Here is an 18,845-nt window from a genome sequence, read left to right as displayed (position 1 = left end):
TTCCAAAATGTAATACTACCAATTTTTGCTTTATATATTTTGAATTTATATACATACAGATTTAGAGATGACATATTTTCTTGGTGAATCAACCTTTTATCACTGTGCTTTGAACTTCTTTACCTTAATGCTATTTGTATAATTTTTCTGATATTGATGTAATTAAACCATCTTTCTTTTGGTTAGCATTCCTTTGGTATATATTTTTCCATTTTTCAATGAAAGATTTTTATTTATTTTTAGTCAGAGGGGAAGGGAGGGAAAAAGAGAGGGAGAGAAACATCAATGCGTGGTTGCCTCTTGCATACCCCCCAGGCATGTGCCCTGACTGGGAATTGAACTGGCAACCTTTTGGTTTGCAGATCGGTGCTCAATCCACTGAGCCACACCAGCCAGGACTCTTTTTCCATTTTTTAATTCTAACGTTTAAAGTAGGACCCAAAGTTTTAGGTGGGTCAGGTTATTCACTCTGATAATCATTGTCTCTTAACTTGAGCATCTAGTATGTTTTTATTTCTGCCTTCTTATCTTGTACCGTTTATTCGACTGACATCCTTAACAGGCCCTTCCTGCTGAGTGCAGGCAGGGCCTCTAACTTGTTTTCAGTGCAAATCGCATTGGACTGTGAGGATGAGGACGTGAAAGTGGTCATATTACTAACCACCAAAATTTCTTATTCCACTGACATACAACTGATTAACCCTTTCCTGAGTTTAGAACTTTACAGTGCAATTCAAATTTTGGTCAATTTACCAATGTGTTATACATTGTCTGTGAAAATCATATGTCTCCCAGCTTTCTGATATTTATAGCTAAAGGAAATTATATAATTTCAAAAAAGCAGCTTGATACAGTTGATTTCGTACTGTATCAAGTACGAATGGCGGATTCCAAGGGAGGAAAAGCAGGATACGAGGTAGGGACTGCGTGACACAAAAGTACAGAGAAGTTTCACGCCTTCCGGCAGCTCAACGGCAGTTTTCACAGCCCCTGTCAGACGAATGGGAACGTATGTCTGCCTTTAGAGACTTCCTTCCGTTCCATTTTGTTCATTAAATAACCGGTGATCAGAGTTTTCTTACAGGCACTGTGATGCCTTATTTCTGCCTGCTCTGATCTTGGTTTTTACTCTGCCTCTAAGTGTAAATAATTCCTGTGATTATTGTTTAATGGCCCTAAAGGGCTTTCCCTTCATGCTCAGCCATTTCTTCCCAGGGAGCCAATCTCTTCTGGCAAGTGAGCTGCAGTAACGAGTGTAGACTGGGAGTACTTTTTAAAACTAACATATTAGAGTCATTAATTAAACAATACCCTCACGACTCAGACTTTAATGCCAGAATATTTACTTGCTTATTGAGTAGTTTTGCCTTGGATTTGGAGCAGGGCTAGAAAGCACTGGAAAGGGAATGTGCTCTATCTTAGGTGGTAGTGACCATACCCAGTGTCCCTCGATCTCCTTACTTAGATAAACCAGTGCTTAGGTTATCTGACTCATTCACTGCCAGGAAAGGAGTTAAAATCAGTTTAAAATTCCTGCGGTTGTGAAACATCTAAAAATATATGATTTTCAAATGACTTCTTTAAAATAGATAATATGGCCCTGGCTGTTGTAGCTCAGTGGATTAAGCATAGCCCTGAAAACCAAAAGGTTACTGATTCGATTCCCAGTCAGGGCATGTGTCTGGGTTGTGGGCCTAGTCCCCAGGAGGGGGCATGCAAGAGGCCACCACACATTGATGTTTCTCTCCCTCTCTTTCTCCTATGGCCCTGGCTGGTGTGGCTCAGTGGATTGAGCACCGGGCTGTGAACCGAAGGGTTACCAGTTCAATTCCCAGTCAGGGCCAGGTGCCCCAGTAGAAGGCCTTTGAGAGGCAACCACACATTGATGTTTCTCTCCCTCTCTCTCCTCCCTCCTCTCTAAAAATAAATAAATAAAATCTTGAAAAAAATAATATGATGTAATAATGGTGAAGAGCATAGGCTCAGCCTGGGTTCAAATGTGTGAGACCCTGTGCCTGAATTTCTACTATAAAGTAGAGGTGATAACTGTCCCACCACCGGAAGTTGATGTATTAAATGAGTTGGACATGTAAATCAGTTAGAACAGTACCTTGCACAGAGTTAACATTCTGTGCTTAATAGTTACAGTGACAGAGTTCTCATCATCCCTCTCTTACTCTCCCCACCGGTAAGAACAGCGCCTTGTATAGGGAAGCACCTGGCTCCTCCCGTACTCCATGTGTTCTTCACCCCGTGAGCTAATAGGACAGACAGAGCTGGCTACATCCCCACCATTTTCACCTCAGTTTTTGTAACTTCCTCTCTGCCTAATAAAGGGACGCAGTTCTGCGAAGGGTACACAGGTGTCCATAACGTCCGGAATCATAGACAAGGCTTTTGGGGCATCTAATCTGTAAAAGAATGAAATGTTGTGTGTTTTCAGACTTGATACATACCATATAGAAATGGTTCTTCCAAAGTTAATGCACCCCCAAAATGGAGCACACCCCTTCCCTTTCAAAGATTTTCCCTCTCATGAGGAGAACTTGAGGAAACATGAACTTTTTATGGAATAAGTGTTTCTTAATGGTACTTAAAATATCAGCTACTTAAATCAGGGCTGTCTGTGTACATCGTGCAGAGAAGTTCCTTTCCTTTCTTCGAAGCCTTGATGTGACGGAGCAGCTGCTGGCACAGAGGACGGCCCTAGTGACAGAGGGGAGGGGAGGTGCCGCCAGCTGGCTGGGGGAGGGCTCGCAGTGGGTTTGGGAAACTGGACACCAGTCAGGATCTCAGATACAGGTGTATGTCGTTAATCATCCTTTAGCTTCAGAAAGAAGTACTTGCTATTCTATTTAGAATTCTATTTCTAGTTTCATATATTAATACTTCAAAAACTTGAATAGAACTTTATATACGAGGCTAACATCTTTAGGAACATGTAAGTCAATTCTGTAGACTCCTGAGGCAAGCATTTTTGATGTTTGTGAATTTGCGAATGTAATTGATGACTGTCCAACCCAATGTTCTTAGCTTGCAGAAGAACCCCAAAATGAAGATGACGCGTTGATCATAAAAGTGAATGGATACTCATCCTTTGCAAAGTCGCCAGTCACTCCGTCAGAGAGACTGCACCTAAGTGCACCTAAATCCAACGAAGTCCTCGCCAACGGTGCCGAGAAGAGCTCGGGTCCCCTCCCGTGCAGCGTGGACCACCTCTCCTCTGCGCCCAGGAGAACACACTCTGCAGCCTCAGCTGGCGGGGGGCCCAGGCGCTCGTTCCCAAGTGCCAACCGGTTCCAGTTAGGTTTCTCGAAAGCACCCAGTGGGGACCTTTTGGATAAACATTCTAATCTCTTTTCTAACAGACATTTGCCATTCACTCCACGCACTCTGAAAACAGAAGCAAAGTCTTTCCTGTCACAGTATCGGTACTACACACCCGCCAAAAGGAAAAAGGGTTTTTCAGACCAGCGGGTAGATGTTGAGACCCAGACTGAGTTCAGCAGGTACGGCACATCAGTAGCCAATATTAAGTTGTCCAGGATGTTGTAGAAATTGGACAATATTCTTTATAGAATATTGTGTAGTTTATCTGCCTTTTGAATGGAATGATGTTAGTGTGACTTTTCCTTTTACATGTACCTCTTAAACTGTCAGAATAATTGTTGAAAAACCAAATAGCTATTAAACTTGTCAAGCTCCTCATATACATGAATGTGACATATTTTAATTCATGTGCCATGAATTAAGCATGTTTTAAACATGGGACTAGAACTTCTCTATGTTTTTAAATATAATTCCAGAGAATCCTTAAAATATGTCATCAAATAGCACTTGTGTGAATATGTCTATCGCTTTATGGTAAATGGCAAAGCAGTGGGTCGAAGAGGAGGGAGAAACAGCCGCCCCTGCGCCCCCTCCCTGCAGACACTCACCCCCAGTCCTGTGCAGGAACACCCCCCCAGGTGTGATGTAGACACTTGGGATCGGGGCTGAAAGCGAAGTAGGCTCTGCCGCGGAGGTGTTTTCCTACGTGGCGGCGGCGCCTGCGGCAGAATGAACCTGCAGTGAGAGTGGGCCAGCTGTGCAAGAAGCAGGCAGGTCTGATGACGTGCTGAGTGTAAGCTGACTTGGGACGTTTAGTCTGGGTCACGTAAACAAGTATTTATTAGGCACTAGGTTTCAGTTGTTCTGAAAGTGAAAAACACATTATGACTACTATTTTTTCCTCCAGGCAAACATAAGAGGTACAGAAATATCAGAGTGTGCACACATTTAATCAGAGAATTAAGGAATTGAATCTGTAATAGAATTGTCAAGTGAGTGAGAAACGAGGAAACCGTAGATGATATGCTTTTCTGATTATACGTATGACAGCTTTTGAAGGTAGTAGTTCCCATTTCACTAGTCCCGTTCTGCACAACTGAAACTTAGCTGCTACCCAAAACCGGGAAAAGCGGCATCAGTAATCCAAACTCCACCTGTTTCCTGATTGTGTAATTAGAAATAACAGTTTATAAGAATAGGTGGGTTTCATCTCTGTGTTTGAGTTTATTTTTTCTCGACATTAAAGCTCATTATCATAGTATTTGAATTTTGAAAGCTTGACTATATATCTTTAATGTTACAGCTTTAGACCCGAGTTTGAGACAGTTGAGACTAAGGACTTCACCAACTCAGAAGTGGACATAAAGCAGGTAATAGAAGGTCTCTGCTCCCCATTGAAATTATAGCTGCTTTGACTTAATGGAATACATGCAGCTGTTCGGATTGTGAAGAGTAATCTCCTGGTGACCCTTCTTGCGTGTGACGCAGCCAGTATAAAGGAGGTTTGCCTGTCTCCTCCTTGTGAATGGCCAGATGGATCCTGCTAATCTGGAAAATCGTGTGTAACTAGCATCTCTTCAGATGGTTTGTTGACTGGCTGTTGATGGATGGATGATCAAAATGCCTTAAATGTTGTTGTCAGAGATGTAGCCTTGGGTTACTAAAGAAGCCAGAAAAGAGTGTAGCCCTGGCTGGTGTGGCTTAGTGGGCTGAGTGCCAGCGTGTGAACAGAAAGGTTGCCGGTTCAGTTCCCAGTCAGGGCTCATGCCTGGGCAGTGGGCCACCCTGGTCAGCACGAGAGGCAACTGATCAATGCATGTCTCACACACTGATGTTTCTCTACCTCTCTTTCTCCCTCTCTTCCTCTCTGTCTAAATGCAAACAAATTTGTGTAGAAGCATTTTAGTTTTTATGCCTGTATATCTTTAAAGAACTGCCACTGATGATGTTACTGAAAATGGTATATTTTATAAGACTGGATGGGTATATCATTCTTTTAATGTTTGCTTTTACTTTTTTAGTGTTTATATTTTGGAAGATTAGCAATTATTTTTATTTGGGGGTATTCTAACTTGTATTCCAATTTAAATTTATTGTTTATTGAAAAGTTTGTCTATTAAAATGTCAAGCAAAGATTAAGGGGCAGAACAATGGAATACAAGCACATTCAGCTCTCCTCTTCCCTTCTGAACGTAGAGAAAGGATTTAAAGTTTCCACATCGGCTGTGAATGGCTGTTTGACACAGGGCCCTGCCGCTTAAAGCCCAAGGACCAGTCACTTATCCTCTGAGAGCTGAGTTTCCACATCAGAGGAAAACTAACGAACATGCAGGGTCACCGGAAGGAACAGATGTGGGGAAAGTGCCCGGCCCGACCTGGGCTCAAAAAGTGATGGCTATGACCAGCTTGAGATGTAGGAAAAGAGTGAGCTCTGATTGTAGGTAACTAAATAAACTAAAGCAGAGGAAGTCCATTTTTACGACAGCTTGTTCCAAGTGTTCTTCTGTAAGCCCGTACGAAAATGGCGTGTCCCCATAGTCTATAATTATTATCAGCAGTTCTCTACCTGAGGAAGCTAGTCGAGTGTTAAATAGGCAGCAGACCCTCATTTTTACAGCACTTTCGAACCTCTAAAGCACTATATGTAAATGTGCATTTAAAGATAAAATCTTAAAATGCAAGTCAGTGCTTGGCAGAGTATGTGACCCTAGCAAGGAATCTGAGCCCCCAGCTGTGTGGCGGTTAGTGTCACTGCTCCTACGGCCACCACTGCTGCCGTGTGCTTGGCACATTGGCATCGGAGACAGCGGCTCTTTAAACAGCTAAGGTGTTTTCCTCAAGTTTCCCTAAGACTGGCATATTTGCTTTATTTTCTTTTGATACGTTTATTTGTGGTGATTTCTTAATGTCATTTAAAATGTGTTTCATTAAATATAAGAAATAAGAAGTTGTTTTATCTCACATTAGATAAGTTTAAGAAGAAAGCCCTGATTTGATGGAAAGTATATTCCAAAACAGCCCTTTCGTAATGTATTTGTCACTTTTATCTACTGGAGACCTCTATTCTCTAACCTCTACTTTTTTCTGATTTGCTGTTTTGCTTAATTTCTGCTCTTACAGTATTTTTGAAGAACAATAAAGGTTTATCCTTGTCATTGTATCCCCAGGCACCCAAGTGTATAACATATAGAACCAAAGCAAATGTAATTCCTTCACCTTTACGAGGGAGCGGCCTGCCAGGGGATGAGATGGAAAATGGCGCTCTCCGGTGTTCCCCCCCAAGGTGAGCAGCGTGGGGGGCAGGGGGGGTGCTGGGGTTGCCGCAGCCGTCCGGCTGCCTGGGTCCGTGGAGCAGACCTGGGGCGTCTGCACCTTGGGAGCACTGTTTACTTACACCCCGGTGCTACGCAGTTCACATCGCAGGGTTGGCGTTGCTAAGGAAATTTTACCAGGTAGGTAGTCAATAAAGGTTTAAATGAATTCCTGTTGGTAATTTATTAGTAAAGGAAAAAGGGACAGTGGCTTATGTTATTTGCTATCGTTATTCGTGTGAAAAAGAACCTTCGCTGAGACAAACCCTCTGCCGGCAATGCTAACTAATTTATTTGGCACAAATGTAAACTTACATGGCACGTGAACAACTCACCATTTGAAGATTCATAATTTGTCATTTGAATATTCACCATATGCTGGTGCTTGGTCTACCCATTCTGTGTAGAGGCACAGTTTTTAAAAACTACTCATCGTGTTTAGTGAGTATGAAATACTGTGCCTAAATTAAAAAAAAAAAAAAGATTAGCCCTGTAGTGTATAGCACGCAGAAAGAGCCCTTGATAGTTTCAGGTGTCAGAGACTGGATATGAGATGAAGGCGGAGGGTGAAAGAAAGGTCTAGAGAGTAAAAAGAGGGCCAGAACGAAGTGGTACCGAGCGGACCAGAAGGTGGGCCCGCCCTGGCCCAGCTCCCCCTCAGGCCCTGCCCAGGGAGCGCAGCTGCGGCTCCCTGTATTGAATTGCATGGCGCTTCCAGCTTAAGATTTATGTGCCACTCTGCAATGATATAAAGAATCGCCTTCAAAAAGGGATATTTATCTTTGCTAGTAGTTTCTATCTAAAAGAAGTGAAATAGCATACTATTATAACTGAGCGTACTTTAATAGAAAGCTTTGGAGTTAGTCAATGACGACATAACTGAATGACAAAATTTCTCATCCTGACCAGCTTAAAAATGTTTTTCACAGGAAAATATCTGTTTTCAGCACTATTTATATGTTACTCTTTGTCACAGTTATTATTCACACTAGGTAAATACTGTAGTGCAGTTGTTTGAATCATGAATTTGTAATTAGAAGAATAGGTAAAAAAAACCCTGTCTTACCACTTACTGGGCTTTCTGTCCACTGGCAAACTCATGAGTAAGCAAAAAAGGTGATACCTACCAAACACACAGACAGGGTCTTTCTGAAGATTACACTAGACCATGGATATGCAACATTTTATTACTAATACATAGTATTACTAGCACTTACTACATGACAACCATTGTTCAAATATTTACTTTTCTCCTTTCAGGGCCGTGTGCCAGTGTTCTCTGAAGCCTCCTTCAAGGAGAAAAGTCTACTCTGAGTAAGATCTTTCGCAGCTTTCCATGTTGCTCAGTGCAAATCAAGAGTTAAGAATCATGCAAACGGTTATCAAATAATTAGGATTGAACACTAATCTCTCTTACATACAGCTTTGGGGTTCAATCGTGTAACAGAATTTTCTGAAATTTTCCATCACTTTGTCTTTACGTCTGGTGGAAATTTGTCCCTTAGTTAATAATACTTGTTTTTTAAAATAGTTAGCATCCATAATTCTTACATATTCTTATGAGTAAAAATAATAGTTTTCAAGACATTCAGGCTTCTAGTTACTCAGGTCAGCCTTCCCGGAGCTCTCTAACCTCACCAGTTCTTTACAGATACTGTTCTTCTAGGTTTTGCTGTTTTAGTTAAGCTGAATTTTTTTTAGGGAAACTAATCTATAGCAGTGGGCAAAAGTAGGTTTACATTTGAGAGTACGCAAAACAGTTTATTGTCATATTATTATTTATTAATTTTGTGTTATTTTCCATACTGACAACGGTGAACCTATTTTCGCCAACCCCTATACTTTTGTAGTTTAGTTTGTTCTCAGACTTGTCATTTAAATACCAGCACTGAAGCAATTTGAAATTTTAACTTCTTATACATTTTAATCTTCTATTATCTGATTTGCTAATTAATTCCTCCCTTATACTTATTCAATAGTTATTTATACTTAATAAAAGCTATTCACATTTTCTAGCAGCTCTCATTCAGCTCATCAAAATCAAACTTGTAACAGTGTCCTGACTTTCTTGTAATAGCTACTAAAATGTAGTTATCTCAGAAGATAATGTGAGAAAGAAATATGTCCAAGTAATTAAAAATACTGTAGCGGAACAAAACACACAAAAACCAAACTCATGAGGGAGAGGCCGGTGTAAAAGGAAAGAGGTTTTATCGGGTGCTGAGCAGTCTGGGAGAATGGCAGGCTCCCGTCCCAGAGCCCATCTCCTCGGGGAGACCGAGGGAAAGCCAGTGTGAGCGGAGATGCTGCCCCAGTTTCGAGCACAGTCCTCCGGAGCTCGCAGGCGGCTGCTCAGTGCTCATAGTCCACAACCAGGCAGCGCAGCTTGTTCCTGGCTGCTGTTCATTTCAGGCTCCCCACTGGGGCCTGCATGGCCATGAGCCGTGTGGCCATTCGGGCCACAAAGTCCCGTGCTCCTGGGGGAGAGCACACAAACACACTGGTGAGTGCACGACCAGGTCACCAAGACGGACAGAGACACAGAGCCACGGTTGGTCTGTGTTTTGTTCTGTTTAATTCCTGCTCATTTTTTACCACTGGGTTGATCTCACGGACACCTGTGAAATTTTACTCTATTGGGGAGTATTTTCTCCTCTTTAATATTTCTCATTGTATAATTTCAGAAAGTTGACATGTTTGTTTTATAATATTCCTCTTAATGATGTGAGACAGAAGTCCATTTGTAATAACTCATAGAGCTACTTCTCATTAAGTATTCCTGTCCCCACCTTCTCACAGTAAGTGACGAGCAATTTTTATGCTGTGTGTTCCTTTGCCTCCCCAGTGAAGAAGAGCTGTTGTACCTGAGTTTCATTGAGGATGTAACGAATGAGATTTTGAACCTGGGCTTATTTTCCAACAGGTTAGATCTTTTAAAATATATGGCGGTTGATGAGTACAGGAAATACTCTTTAAAGTGATTTCCACATATTAGGAAATGAAAAAGTATATTGCTTTCTTGGGGGACCAGATGTTTATAATTGATATCAATTTGTAACGAATGTTTAATTCATAGGCTAGGCAGACTCACAGTTTGGGGTAGTTATAGAAAAAATAGAGATTTTATTCATTTACATATTGTTCTATTTCTTGCTTATAATAGACTAGTAAAATAAAATTTTTGCTTCTCTGCAAAGATCCATAATCCAGTTTGCTATTTGAAACTATGGTGAGAATCAAAAGCAAGTATTTTGGTTACAACCATTACTAATAAAGTGAGTACTAATTAAAAGCTAGGTTTGCATGCTGTATAAATCAGGGGTGTCAAACTCATTTTCACCAGGGGCCACATCAGTCTCTTGGTTGCCTTCAAAGGGCCAAATGTAATGTTAGGGCTGTAGAAGTGTAACTGCTCCTTAACTAGGGGCAAGGAGCTCAGCGCTGCCACCGGGCACAAACAAGGTGCTGGGCTGGATAAAACAAGGTGGCGGGCAGGATTCAGCCCACGGGCCTTGTGTTTGCCACCTGTGCTGTAAGTGAAATGGGAAGTTTGCAAAACCAGATTAGGTATTGGATATCGAAGGAAACTGTCCTGAAACAGCTGAAACAGTTATTTATCTAAAATTCATGGGGCGCTGAGACAGACTTTTTGTTATGCGGTATAGGACGCCATTATGTACCCTGCATGCATAGAAAATTGCCTGGGAGTGAATATTCCCAAACATCAGCAGTCGTTGTTAAATGTAGGTATGGATTTCTTGGGCTTTTTAAAAATGTTACATTATTCAGAACCACTAACTATAAAGTTGGCTCATAACTTCATTGTAATAACAAATGGCAACAAAGGAAATGGGTTGTTTTTTAAGAAACTTGTTGATCCATTCATGTGATAGAAGACAAGTGTGGTGTAGCCAAAAGAAGAAACTCAGAGCCAGACACATTTGGGTTAAATTCTCTTAATGGCTTGTGACCTTAGGGGAGAGGAAATCCTTTTCCTAGAGGTAAAGTTTTCTCATCTTTAACATTTTTTTACAGTACCTTTCTCACCCAATATTGGTCATGATTAGAGGTACAATTATTATTATTATTATTATGTACCTAACACTTAGTGGTGTTTAATAAGTGATAATTTTAGGTTATTATCTGGATTTACCACTAGTGGAGTATTTTTCAAGAATACTTTAGGAAGCACCGCAAAATAACTCTTTATAAAAAGAGTTGTCTTTAGAGTTGGTTGGTGGGGGCAGTTTGTAAGAGAAGGGAGGGGCCTCATCACAGAAATGTAAGTAGCATGCAGTCTTTCAGAAATACTGGCATCCATCACATTAACTTAAACACGCGGCGGACGCCCCACTAGCTCCCATATTGGAGAACCTGACAGAACAGGAAAGAATTGGTCTTCAACTTTGGAAAGAAAGAGTCATGTAAAAAAAATTCCAGCCTGTAGTAGTTTAATTATTGCATGGATATTTTGCATTTAGTTGATTTTCTGGTTGAAACATTAACATTTTTATTTATCATTTGTAGGTCTTTAGAACGACTGTTTGACCGACATGTGAGACAAAATAAACACCATTTGGACGAGGTTTGTCTTTCCCGATAACTTCCTTAGAACAATTCTAACAGAGAAAGAATTTTAAAGGTTTCCCATCCCCTCAAAGAATGCATTGAAAGCCAGCGCTTTCTCCCCTTGTGCTCTGTCTGCCATTTAGGGGTGGGGTGGAACGAAGTATGGATCCTGCTGAGGTCAGCAACGCTGCAGACAAAAGTAACTCCATTTAGCTAAATTAATATAATTACTGTCTTCTTTCTTCACCCTAGGAAAAAATGTGCCACCTGCTGCATATTCTAAAGGTGAATCTAGGCTGCACATCCGAGGAGAACTCGGGAAAGCTGGGTGGCACTCACACGTTGNGGCGGATGCCCCACTAGCTCCCATATTGGAGAACCTGACAGAACAGGAAAGAATTGGTCTTCAACTTTGGAAAGAAAGAGTCATGTAAAAAAAATTCCAGCCTGTAGTAGTTTAATTATTGCATGGATATTTTGCATTTAGTTGATTTTCTGGTTGAAACATTAACATTTTTATTTATCATTTGTAGGTCTTTAGAACGACTGTTTGACCGACATGTGAGACAAAATAAACACCATTTGGACGAGGTTTGTCTTTCCCGAGAACTTCCTTAGAACAATTCTAACAGAGAAAGAATTTTAAAGGTTTCCCATCCCCTCAAAGAATGCATTGAAAGCCAGCACTTTCTCCCCTTGTGCTCTGTGTGCCATTTAGGGGTGGGGTGGAACGAAGTATGGATCCTGCTGAGGGCAGCAGCGCTGCAGACAAAAGTAACTCCATTTAGCTAAATTAATATAATTACTGTCTTCTTTTTTCACCCTAGGAAAAAATGTGCCACCTGCTGCATATTCTAAAGGTGAATCTAGGCTGCACATCCGAGGAGAATTCGGGAAAGCTGGGTGGCACTCATGCGTTGGATTTACTTGGTTTGGAAAAGGCTGCGCGTGCAGAACAAAACGAACAAGACACGTCCATCCAGCAGGAACGTCAGGAATACCGGAAAGCCCTGGACATGCTGCTGTCCTCGCCCAGGGACGAGAGGGAGGTGTTCTCATCAAACGAGTTCTTCCTACCTGTCCACAAATCCAAGTATTCGGAAGGGGTTGTAATTCAGCAGGTGGGCGATGAGACAAATCTGGGACCTTCGATTTGGGATGAGAAGAATCCAAGTATTTCAGACAGCTTAACGGACCAGGAAACCTCGGTGACTGTCATCGAGGGTGACAGTGACACTGAAAAGGCTGAGCCTTCAAGTGAACTGTGTTGCCTGAGCACAGCACTCACCCCGGCCGACCGGCTCTGCAGCGTCAGCAGCGACAGTGAGGATGACACAGGGCAGCCAGCTCTTAAAATCACGGAAATGGGCGTCGAGGGCTGCCCTTTGGATGTTTGACCTTTAATAAATCTCCCAAATGCCCAGTAATTCACTGTTCCTTTTCCTCTTTTTTTCCTTTTATATGCGGATATTTTCTGTATTTATTTTCCATGCTGTATAATAAATTACCATAAATTTAGCCACCTAAAACAACACATGTATTATTTTTAATGCACTGTTTCTGTGGATCAATTCTGCAGACAGCTTACCGGGTCCTCTGCTCTGGGTTCCACTGGGCTACTGCCCCCGTGTCATCGGTCCACACCACCCCTTGGCTTGACCGGGAAGAACCTGCTTCCAAGCCCTTGTCAGGTTGTTGGCCGACTTCCTTTCCTTGTAGTAACAGAGCTGAAATCTTCAGCTTCTTGCTCTCAGCTCGTGAAGCTGCCCACCACTCCCAGCCACTTCGCCTTCTCCACAGGCAGCTCCCAACACAGCTGCTTGCTTCTTCAGAGTCTCGGGAATGGCTTTGCCTCACCTCCGGCACACTGTTTTGGGTAGAAGCAAGTCACCGGTGCCCCCTGCTCTTATATTGTACAAGGGCGTGAATGCCAGAAGGTAAGAATCGCTGGGGTCACCTCAGGATCTGTCAGCCACAATTTCTAAGGTGTGTTTTCAGGGGAACATAGAGTCTGGTCTACAGTATTGTTTTTTGGTATCTCAAACCTCAAGGCACTTCTAGATACCAGCAAGCTAGTGCCACCTGTCAGCTACTGGAAATGTAGCCATTCTTCCGAGGGCGGACGTTCTGGCAGACGCCTTCTCCTTAACCGTCACGGCTCATGAATGCTGTGTGTGTCTGGGAAGCCTCGTCTCTAGTTATGTCTTTTCAACCACGTAACTGTTGTAATTGAATATTTGAGTGCCTGTTATACACAGTTTTGTGCCCAGGGACTGTGGAGGATGAAAAAACATGAAACGGAATAAGGATCCCAATGTTCTAGAAACAGCGATGGCTTCCAAGGGTCCCATTCTCTCATGCAGGCTTTTTATGCTCCTCTGCCCACACCAGTGTTTCCCAGAAGGTGGCGCATGCCACTAGAGCCGATGTCTGGTGACACGGATGACAGGGCCATGTCACTCGAGGGAGGCCGATCATCACCACTGTACTCAGGATTCGGCTCAGGGACAGACAACACACTACAGGGTGGTGCGGCTGTGCACCCAGCCCACGTCTCCCACGTCCTGTGCCCCAGGTCACCCTGCCGCAGCCATTCCTCGGCCCCCAACGGCCCCGCGGGGCTCACACCCAGAGTTCTCCTTCACCCTCTGTGAAACCCCTCCTTCCCCCACCTTGCAGTGCTCCTAAACCTCCTCGAGCATCTCTGTCCTTGGCTCCCAGCCTGGGTCTCCCTATCAAGCAGCCTTCACCCCTGCATTCGCTTCCTGGACTTCGTCCTTCCCTCAGCCCTCAGGGCTCCTTTCTCCAGTCCCAGCCTCCCTCCTCGACAACCCCTCACCTCGCTCTCCAGGCTAGGACCACACTCACTGCCCTGGCTCCCACCGTTCTCCCTGGGCGGGAGCCGCCATCTTGCTTAAGGCATTCCTGGTACCTACCTTCTTCCCCCCTCCCCGCCCTCCAGGCCCAGCCCAGACCTCCGCCTGCCTGCCCTGCTTTGACAGGTCCGCCTTCTCTATCCCCCAGCTCTGGACGAAGCCCTTTGTCTCCCGGGTCATGACCTTTCCCGACTTCGGTACCTGTTAGGGTATTTTTGTTGTCATCCTCAGGTCTCCCCTTAGAATTAAGTTTAAAAAGATGAGCCTTTTGAAAGACGTGTCAAAAGTGGTTCTTGGATATGGCAAAGTTGTGTAAAGGCAGAAAGCGAATGGTGAGTTTGAGAAACACTGGCTTAGACTCCAAGCATCAAATTAACTAGGTCTCTCCCCGCTGCTTTCTCCCACAGCCCATCCTCAGTGCTGCCTTTTGGGCCAGTTGGCCTGGGTCTGATTCTTACCAGCCGCGACCTCAAGCTGGGTTACGGAGCCTCTGTGCTCCCCAATTTGCTGAGTGGAGGTAATTACCCAGCCCTCCTCACAGGCTGCAGCAACTAGTGTTCGCCCGCCTGAGAACTGAATGCAGGCCGCTACCATTATTTTAAAGCAGACCATGCCGACCCCTTCTTTAAACATAAACACACTTTTAGTTTCCTCTTGCTGAAAAGGTAAAGTGCAGGCTCTTTCGCATGTTTTCAGGCACTCTCCCAGACACCCCACGTGACTCTCACATCTCATTGCTGGTGCCTAGACCGGCAGAGGTTCCCTCTCCCTGCCTTCGTGTGTCCAGTCTGTTCAGAGTATCACTTCCCCTCGCTGCTCCCTTTTCTTAAAGTTTTTTATTTTTCAATTACAGTTTACACTCAATGTTATTTTTGTACTAGTTTAAGGGGTACAGCATAATGATTAGACAATCATATACTTTACAAAGCACTGCCCCTGGTATTTCTGGTACCCACCTGGCACCATACACAGTTATTATATACAATATTATTGACTGTAATCCCGGTGCAGTGCTTTACATCCCCGTGTACTGGGACTACCAATCTCCTTCCCAATCTCGTCGCCTTTCTCACCCCGCCCCCAACACCCTGTTCTCTGCCCGCTGCCCTCTTGGGCCCCCACTGACATCCCACACTGTCCCTACTGCTGTCCCACGCTCTCTGGGATCTGGGGTCTTTCGTCTACAAAGGAATGACAGCGTTGTTCACAGGCCCAGTTCGTCTCCTGCCTAGACTATGGGCTTCTCAGGAGGAACTCCCTTCTTGGACCCCAGGTCCTTGTCTGCTTGGGAATGAAGGTGTCTGTTCCTGAAGGGAGATAGTCTGAGGGGAAGGGGAGGCTTAGCTACAGACAAAGTTATGGGGAAAACAGGACAGAAGTTGCCTCTCCTCTTTACACTCAGAAAAGACCAATTCTGCAAGTACTGGGGAGAATGTAGCAAATGACAAAGTTACTCGGAAATTCCTTGAGAAGCCTTCTGTAAAAACTCCCTTTTTCCCCCAGTGAAGCCAATCAGAAAAGATCAGAGCAGCTGTTAGGAGGCAAGATGACAACCTGCCAAGTGAGAGAATTAATTAGCTGTATGGTCACCAATGAATTACTCTTCCCTGGGCCTCAGTTTAAAAGAGTTTGGACCAGATGAGGCAAAGACTTATTTTAGTTAATTCTTCAGGTCTTCAGAAACTAAAACTGAAATAATTGATATCCAGCAGCAGAAACACCTCCTCCGGTTTCCCCTTGTGCTAGTATATCATCCTGGGAAGCAATCTGCTAAATTTTTTTAAAGGTTTTATTTATTTATCTTTAGAGGGGAAGGGAAGGAGAGAGGGAGAGATATATCAATGTATGGTTGCCTCTCGTGAGTCCCTTGCTGGGAACTGGCCTGCAACCCAGGCATGTGCCCTGACTGGGAATTGAACCGCGATCGTGTGGTTTGCAGGCCCGCACTCAATCCACTGAGCTACACCAGCCAGGGCACAATCTGCTAAATTGATTCACATTTCATAGTCACCTGGTTCTTCCAAGGTATTAAAAGCAGGTGGGTTTACCATCCAGATTTCCTGAGAGAAAATATATACTGTTGTATTGCTTTCCATGGCTGCCATAACAAGTTACCACAAACACAGCAGCTTGAAAACAAATGTTTGTTATCTTACCGTTCTACGAGTCAGAAATCCTAAAAATCAAAATGTTGCCAGGGCTGCATTCTTCTTGGAGGCTCCAGTGGAGAAAACGTTCCTCACCTTGTCCCGCGTCGTCGAAAGGCCGATTGCATTCCCTCGCTTGCGGCCCCTCCCTCTGCCTTCCGGGCCAGCTGCGAGCATCCATCATCCTATCTCACTGTGGCCCCCCTGCCTCCCTCTTACAAAGATCCTTGTGATGCCTTTGGGCTCATCTGCACACGCCAGGACAAGCTTCCCATCTCAAGAACCATCATCACACCTGCCAAGTCCCTTTTGCCACAGAAGATGACATTCACTTCAGGGACCTGGGCTCCTTTGGGGCCCATTATCTAGCCTGTACCACAACTGTACAAGTCATGAACCAGATAAAAATTCCCTAAATAAACTCTAGTGCAGGGGTGTCCAATGGGCAGCTCGAAGGCCGCATGCAGCCCAGGATGGCTATGCATGTGGCCCAACACAAAATCATAACTTTACTTAAAACCCTTTTCTTGTTCATCAGTTTTCGTTAAGCGTTTGTGTATTTAATGTGTGGCCCAGAGACACCAAAAGGTTGGACACCCCTGCTGCCCTTGGATTGCAGCTTGGCTGTGGAAGGAGTCCCAGGTTAAGATCTACACGGAACACCTACCGATTATTAAGGACTCAGGCAGTGGCCCTCACACTTCACCAGAATCACCTGGAGAACTTGTTAAGGTAGATTTCTGGGCCCCACCCCCATAGCTTCCAATTCGAAATTTCCAGATCTGCAAAGGGCCTCAAAGTTTGCATTTCTAAAAAGTTCCCAGCGCTGCTATTGCTGGTTGAGAAACAACCCCACCGAACAACAAAGTGGACGTTCAACAAATAACGTCAAGTTCCACACAGGGATGGGAGCATGAGGAGCTCCGGCGACGGCTGGTGAGTACGTAAATGTTTATTCTTCAAACGTATTAATTGTCCCACAAAGTCCCTAGTGAAGCCGCAGTGACTGACTTCTGGGGACATGTGTGATGACAGGTTGGCAACTACTAAAAGAAGCATCTGTTATTTGCACATTGTTTTTTAAAAAGCCAGTGGGGAAATAAGACGAATTCTATTCCTCTTTGCAATAAGATCTAGAATGAAAAAAAAGGTGATGTGGCTTTAACTGCACTATTATATTCACACACCAATCATATCTTGCTTCAATATTTATTTTTATGGCAAAATAGACTAATATGTTCATTTCACATATATTATACTCAGTCGTTTAAACTTATTTGCCCATTAAATGTACATAATTTCACAAACCAGTGACAGTTTAGAAGAATTAAGCTCTTCTGATTATACATTTTTACATTATTGATCATCAGACAATAGCATATAAAATTGCTTTTTAAACTATAAGATAATACTAGACAACTATAGTACCATTTCAAAAAGGTAGAATTCCCAGTGCATTGCTTGAATTATAGAAAAACTTTCTAAGAAAATGTATTTATGTAAATATGCTCCAAATTTTGGGTTTGTTAGGCCTATTAAATCCTATTAACCTCTGAATTTTTATTTTAAAAGACTTGCTATCTAAATGCTTTGCTAAATTTATTATGGGTTGCATTTGGATTGCTTCAGCTGTTAGCAACTCAGAAATATACAACAAACTTCTGGTTTATTACAGAGTAATTCTTCATTTGAACTAAACAGCATCATTCTGTCAGAATCTCTCCGTCAATTAAACACAACAGAGTGAAACACTGAGGTGTTTTTATAGGAAAATATTTAACATTTGCATGATAAAAATGTTTTATATTTTGACATAAAAATTACTTGAGAACACAGTAAAAAGGAAAAATATATCTCAATGGCTCAATACTCAATCTCTTGAGAAAGGTTTGACTGTGTACCCAAGTTTCTTAAAAGTTCTAATATATTAATAAATATTTCCCCCTCATTTTCAGTGTGTTAGAAATTGAGTATACTTATAATTGCCTTACAGCTCAATTCTACACCAAGAAATTAAGTCACTTACTTTTAATATGTAACTGGGGAAAAAGCTAATATGGAGATCGTCTAACTGATACTAACCGAAATTTTTCAAAAACATTAAGAAACATCGCTATATAGTAACTACTTTCTCTATTATGCCACAAAACCAAACTATGCAAATGAAGCCCATCAGAGAGCTCTACCAATTTACAAGTTGTTGCAAGTTACTTTTATTTTTTAAAGATTTTATTTATTTATCTTTAGAGAGGAAAGGAAGGAGAGAGGGAGAGAAACATCAATGTATGGTTGCCTCTGGTGTGTCCCCTTCTGGGAACTGGCCTGCAACCCAGGCATGTGCCCTGACTGGGAATCGAACCGTTATCTTGTGGTTCGCAGGCCCGCGCTCAATCCACTGAGCTACACCAGCCAGGGCCAAAGAGAGTTGTACTATTTTTCATGTTGTGTTTATTTAAATCTGTTCTGGAAATAAGCCTGTCACCTCTAGAGAACACGCCTTTTCCAGGCTCTCTGTTGGACCGGACCACTGTGGAGCAGGTATTTTTCTAGCAAAACTTCAAAATCATCAGATCCTTTCAAAAGACTTAACTCTGAATTCAATTACTACTCTT

At 43.0% G+C, this 18,845-nt stretch overlaps 1 protein-coding gene across 2 annotated transcripts in view; it reads left to right on the top strand.

Annotated features, from left to right (window-relative positions):
• The window catches only part of SPATA7 (spermatogenesis associated 7), a 28,414-nt gene extending 15,690 nt beyond the window's left edge, over positions 1–12,724 (top strand). For both annotated transcript variants that reach the window (XM_037031381.1, XM_037031380.1), the window contains 7 exons: positions 3,034–3,509; positions 4,634–4,700; positions 6,498–6,613; positions 7,902–7,955; positions 9,487–9,564; positions 11,169–11,226; positions 12,038–12,724. In XM_037031381.1, the coding sequence (XP_036887276.1) occupies positions 3,034–3,509; positions 4,634–4,700; positions 6,498–6,613; positions 7,902–7,955; positions 9,487–9,564; positions 11,169–11,226; positions 12,038–12,607 (1,419 nt within the window). In that variant the 3' untranslated portion in view covers positions 12,608–12,724. The remainder of the gene's footprint in view (positions 1–3,033; positions 3,510–4,633; positions 4,701–6,497; positions 6,614–7,901; positions 7,956–9,486; positions 9,565–11,168; positions 11,227–12,037) is intronic.
• The last annotated feature ends 6,121 nt before the right edge of the window (positions 12,725–18,845 follow it).

This window comes from Sturnira hondurensis, unplaced genomic scaffold, assembly GCF_014824575.4.
Source record: "Sturnira hondurensis isolate 20B ecotype Veracruz unplaced genomic scaffold, ASM1482457v3 Scaffold0021143, whole genome shotgun sequence".
In the NCBI taxonomy this organism is placed as follows: Eukaryota; Metazoa; Chordata; class Mammalia; order Chiroptera; family Phyllostomidae; genus Sturnira; species Sturnira hondurensis.
The sequence above is the reverse complement of the archived record's forward strand: the minus strand, read 5'-3'. Positions and strand labels throughout refer to the sequence as shown.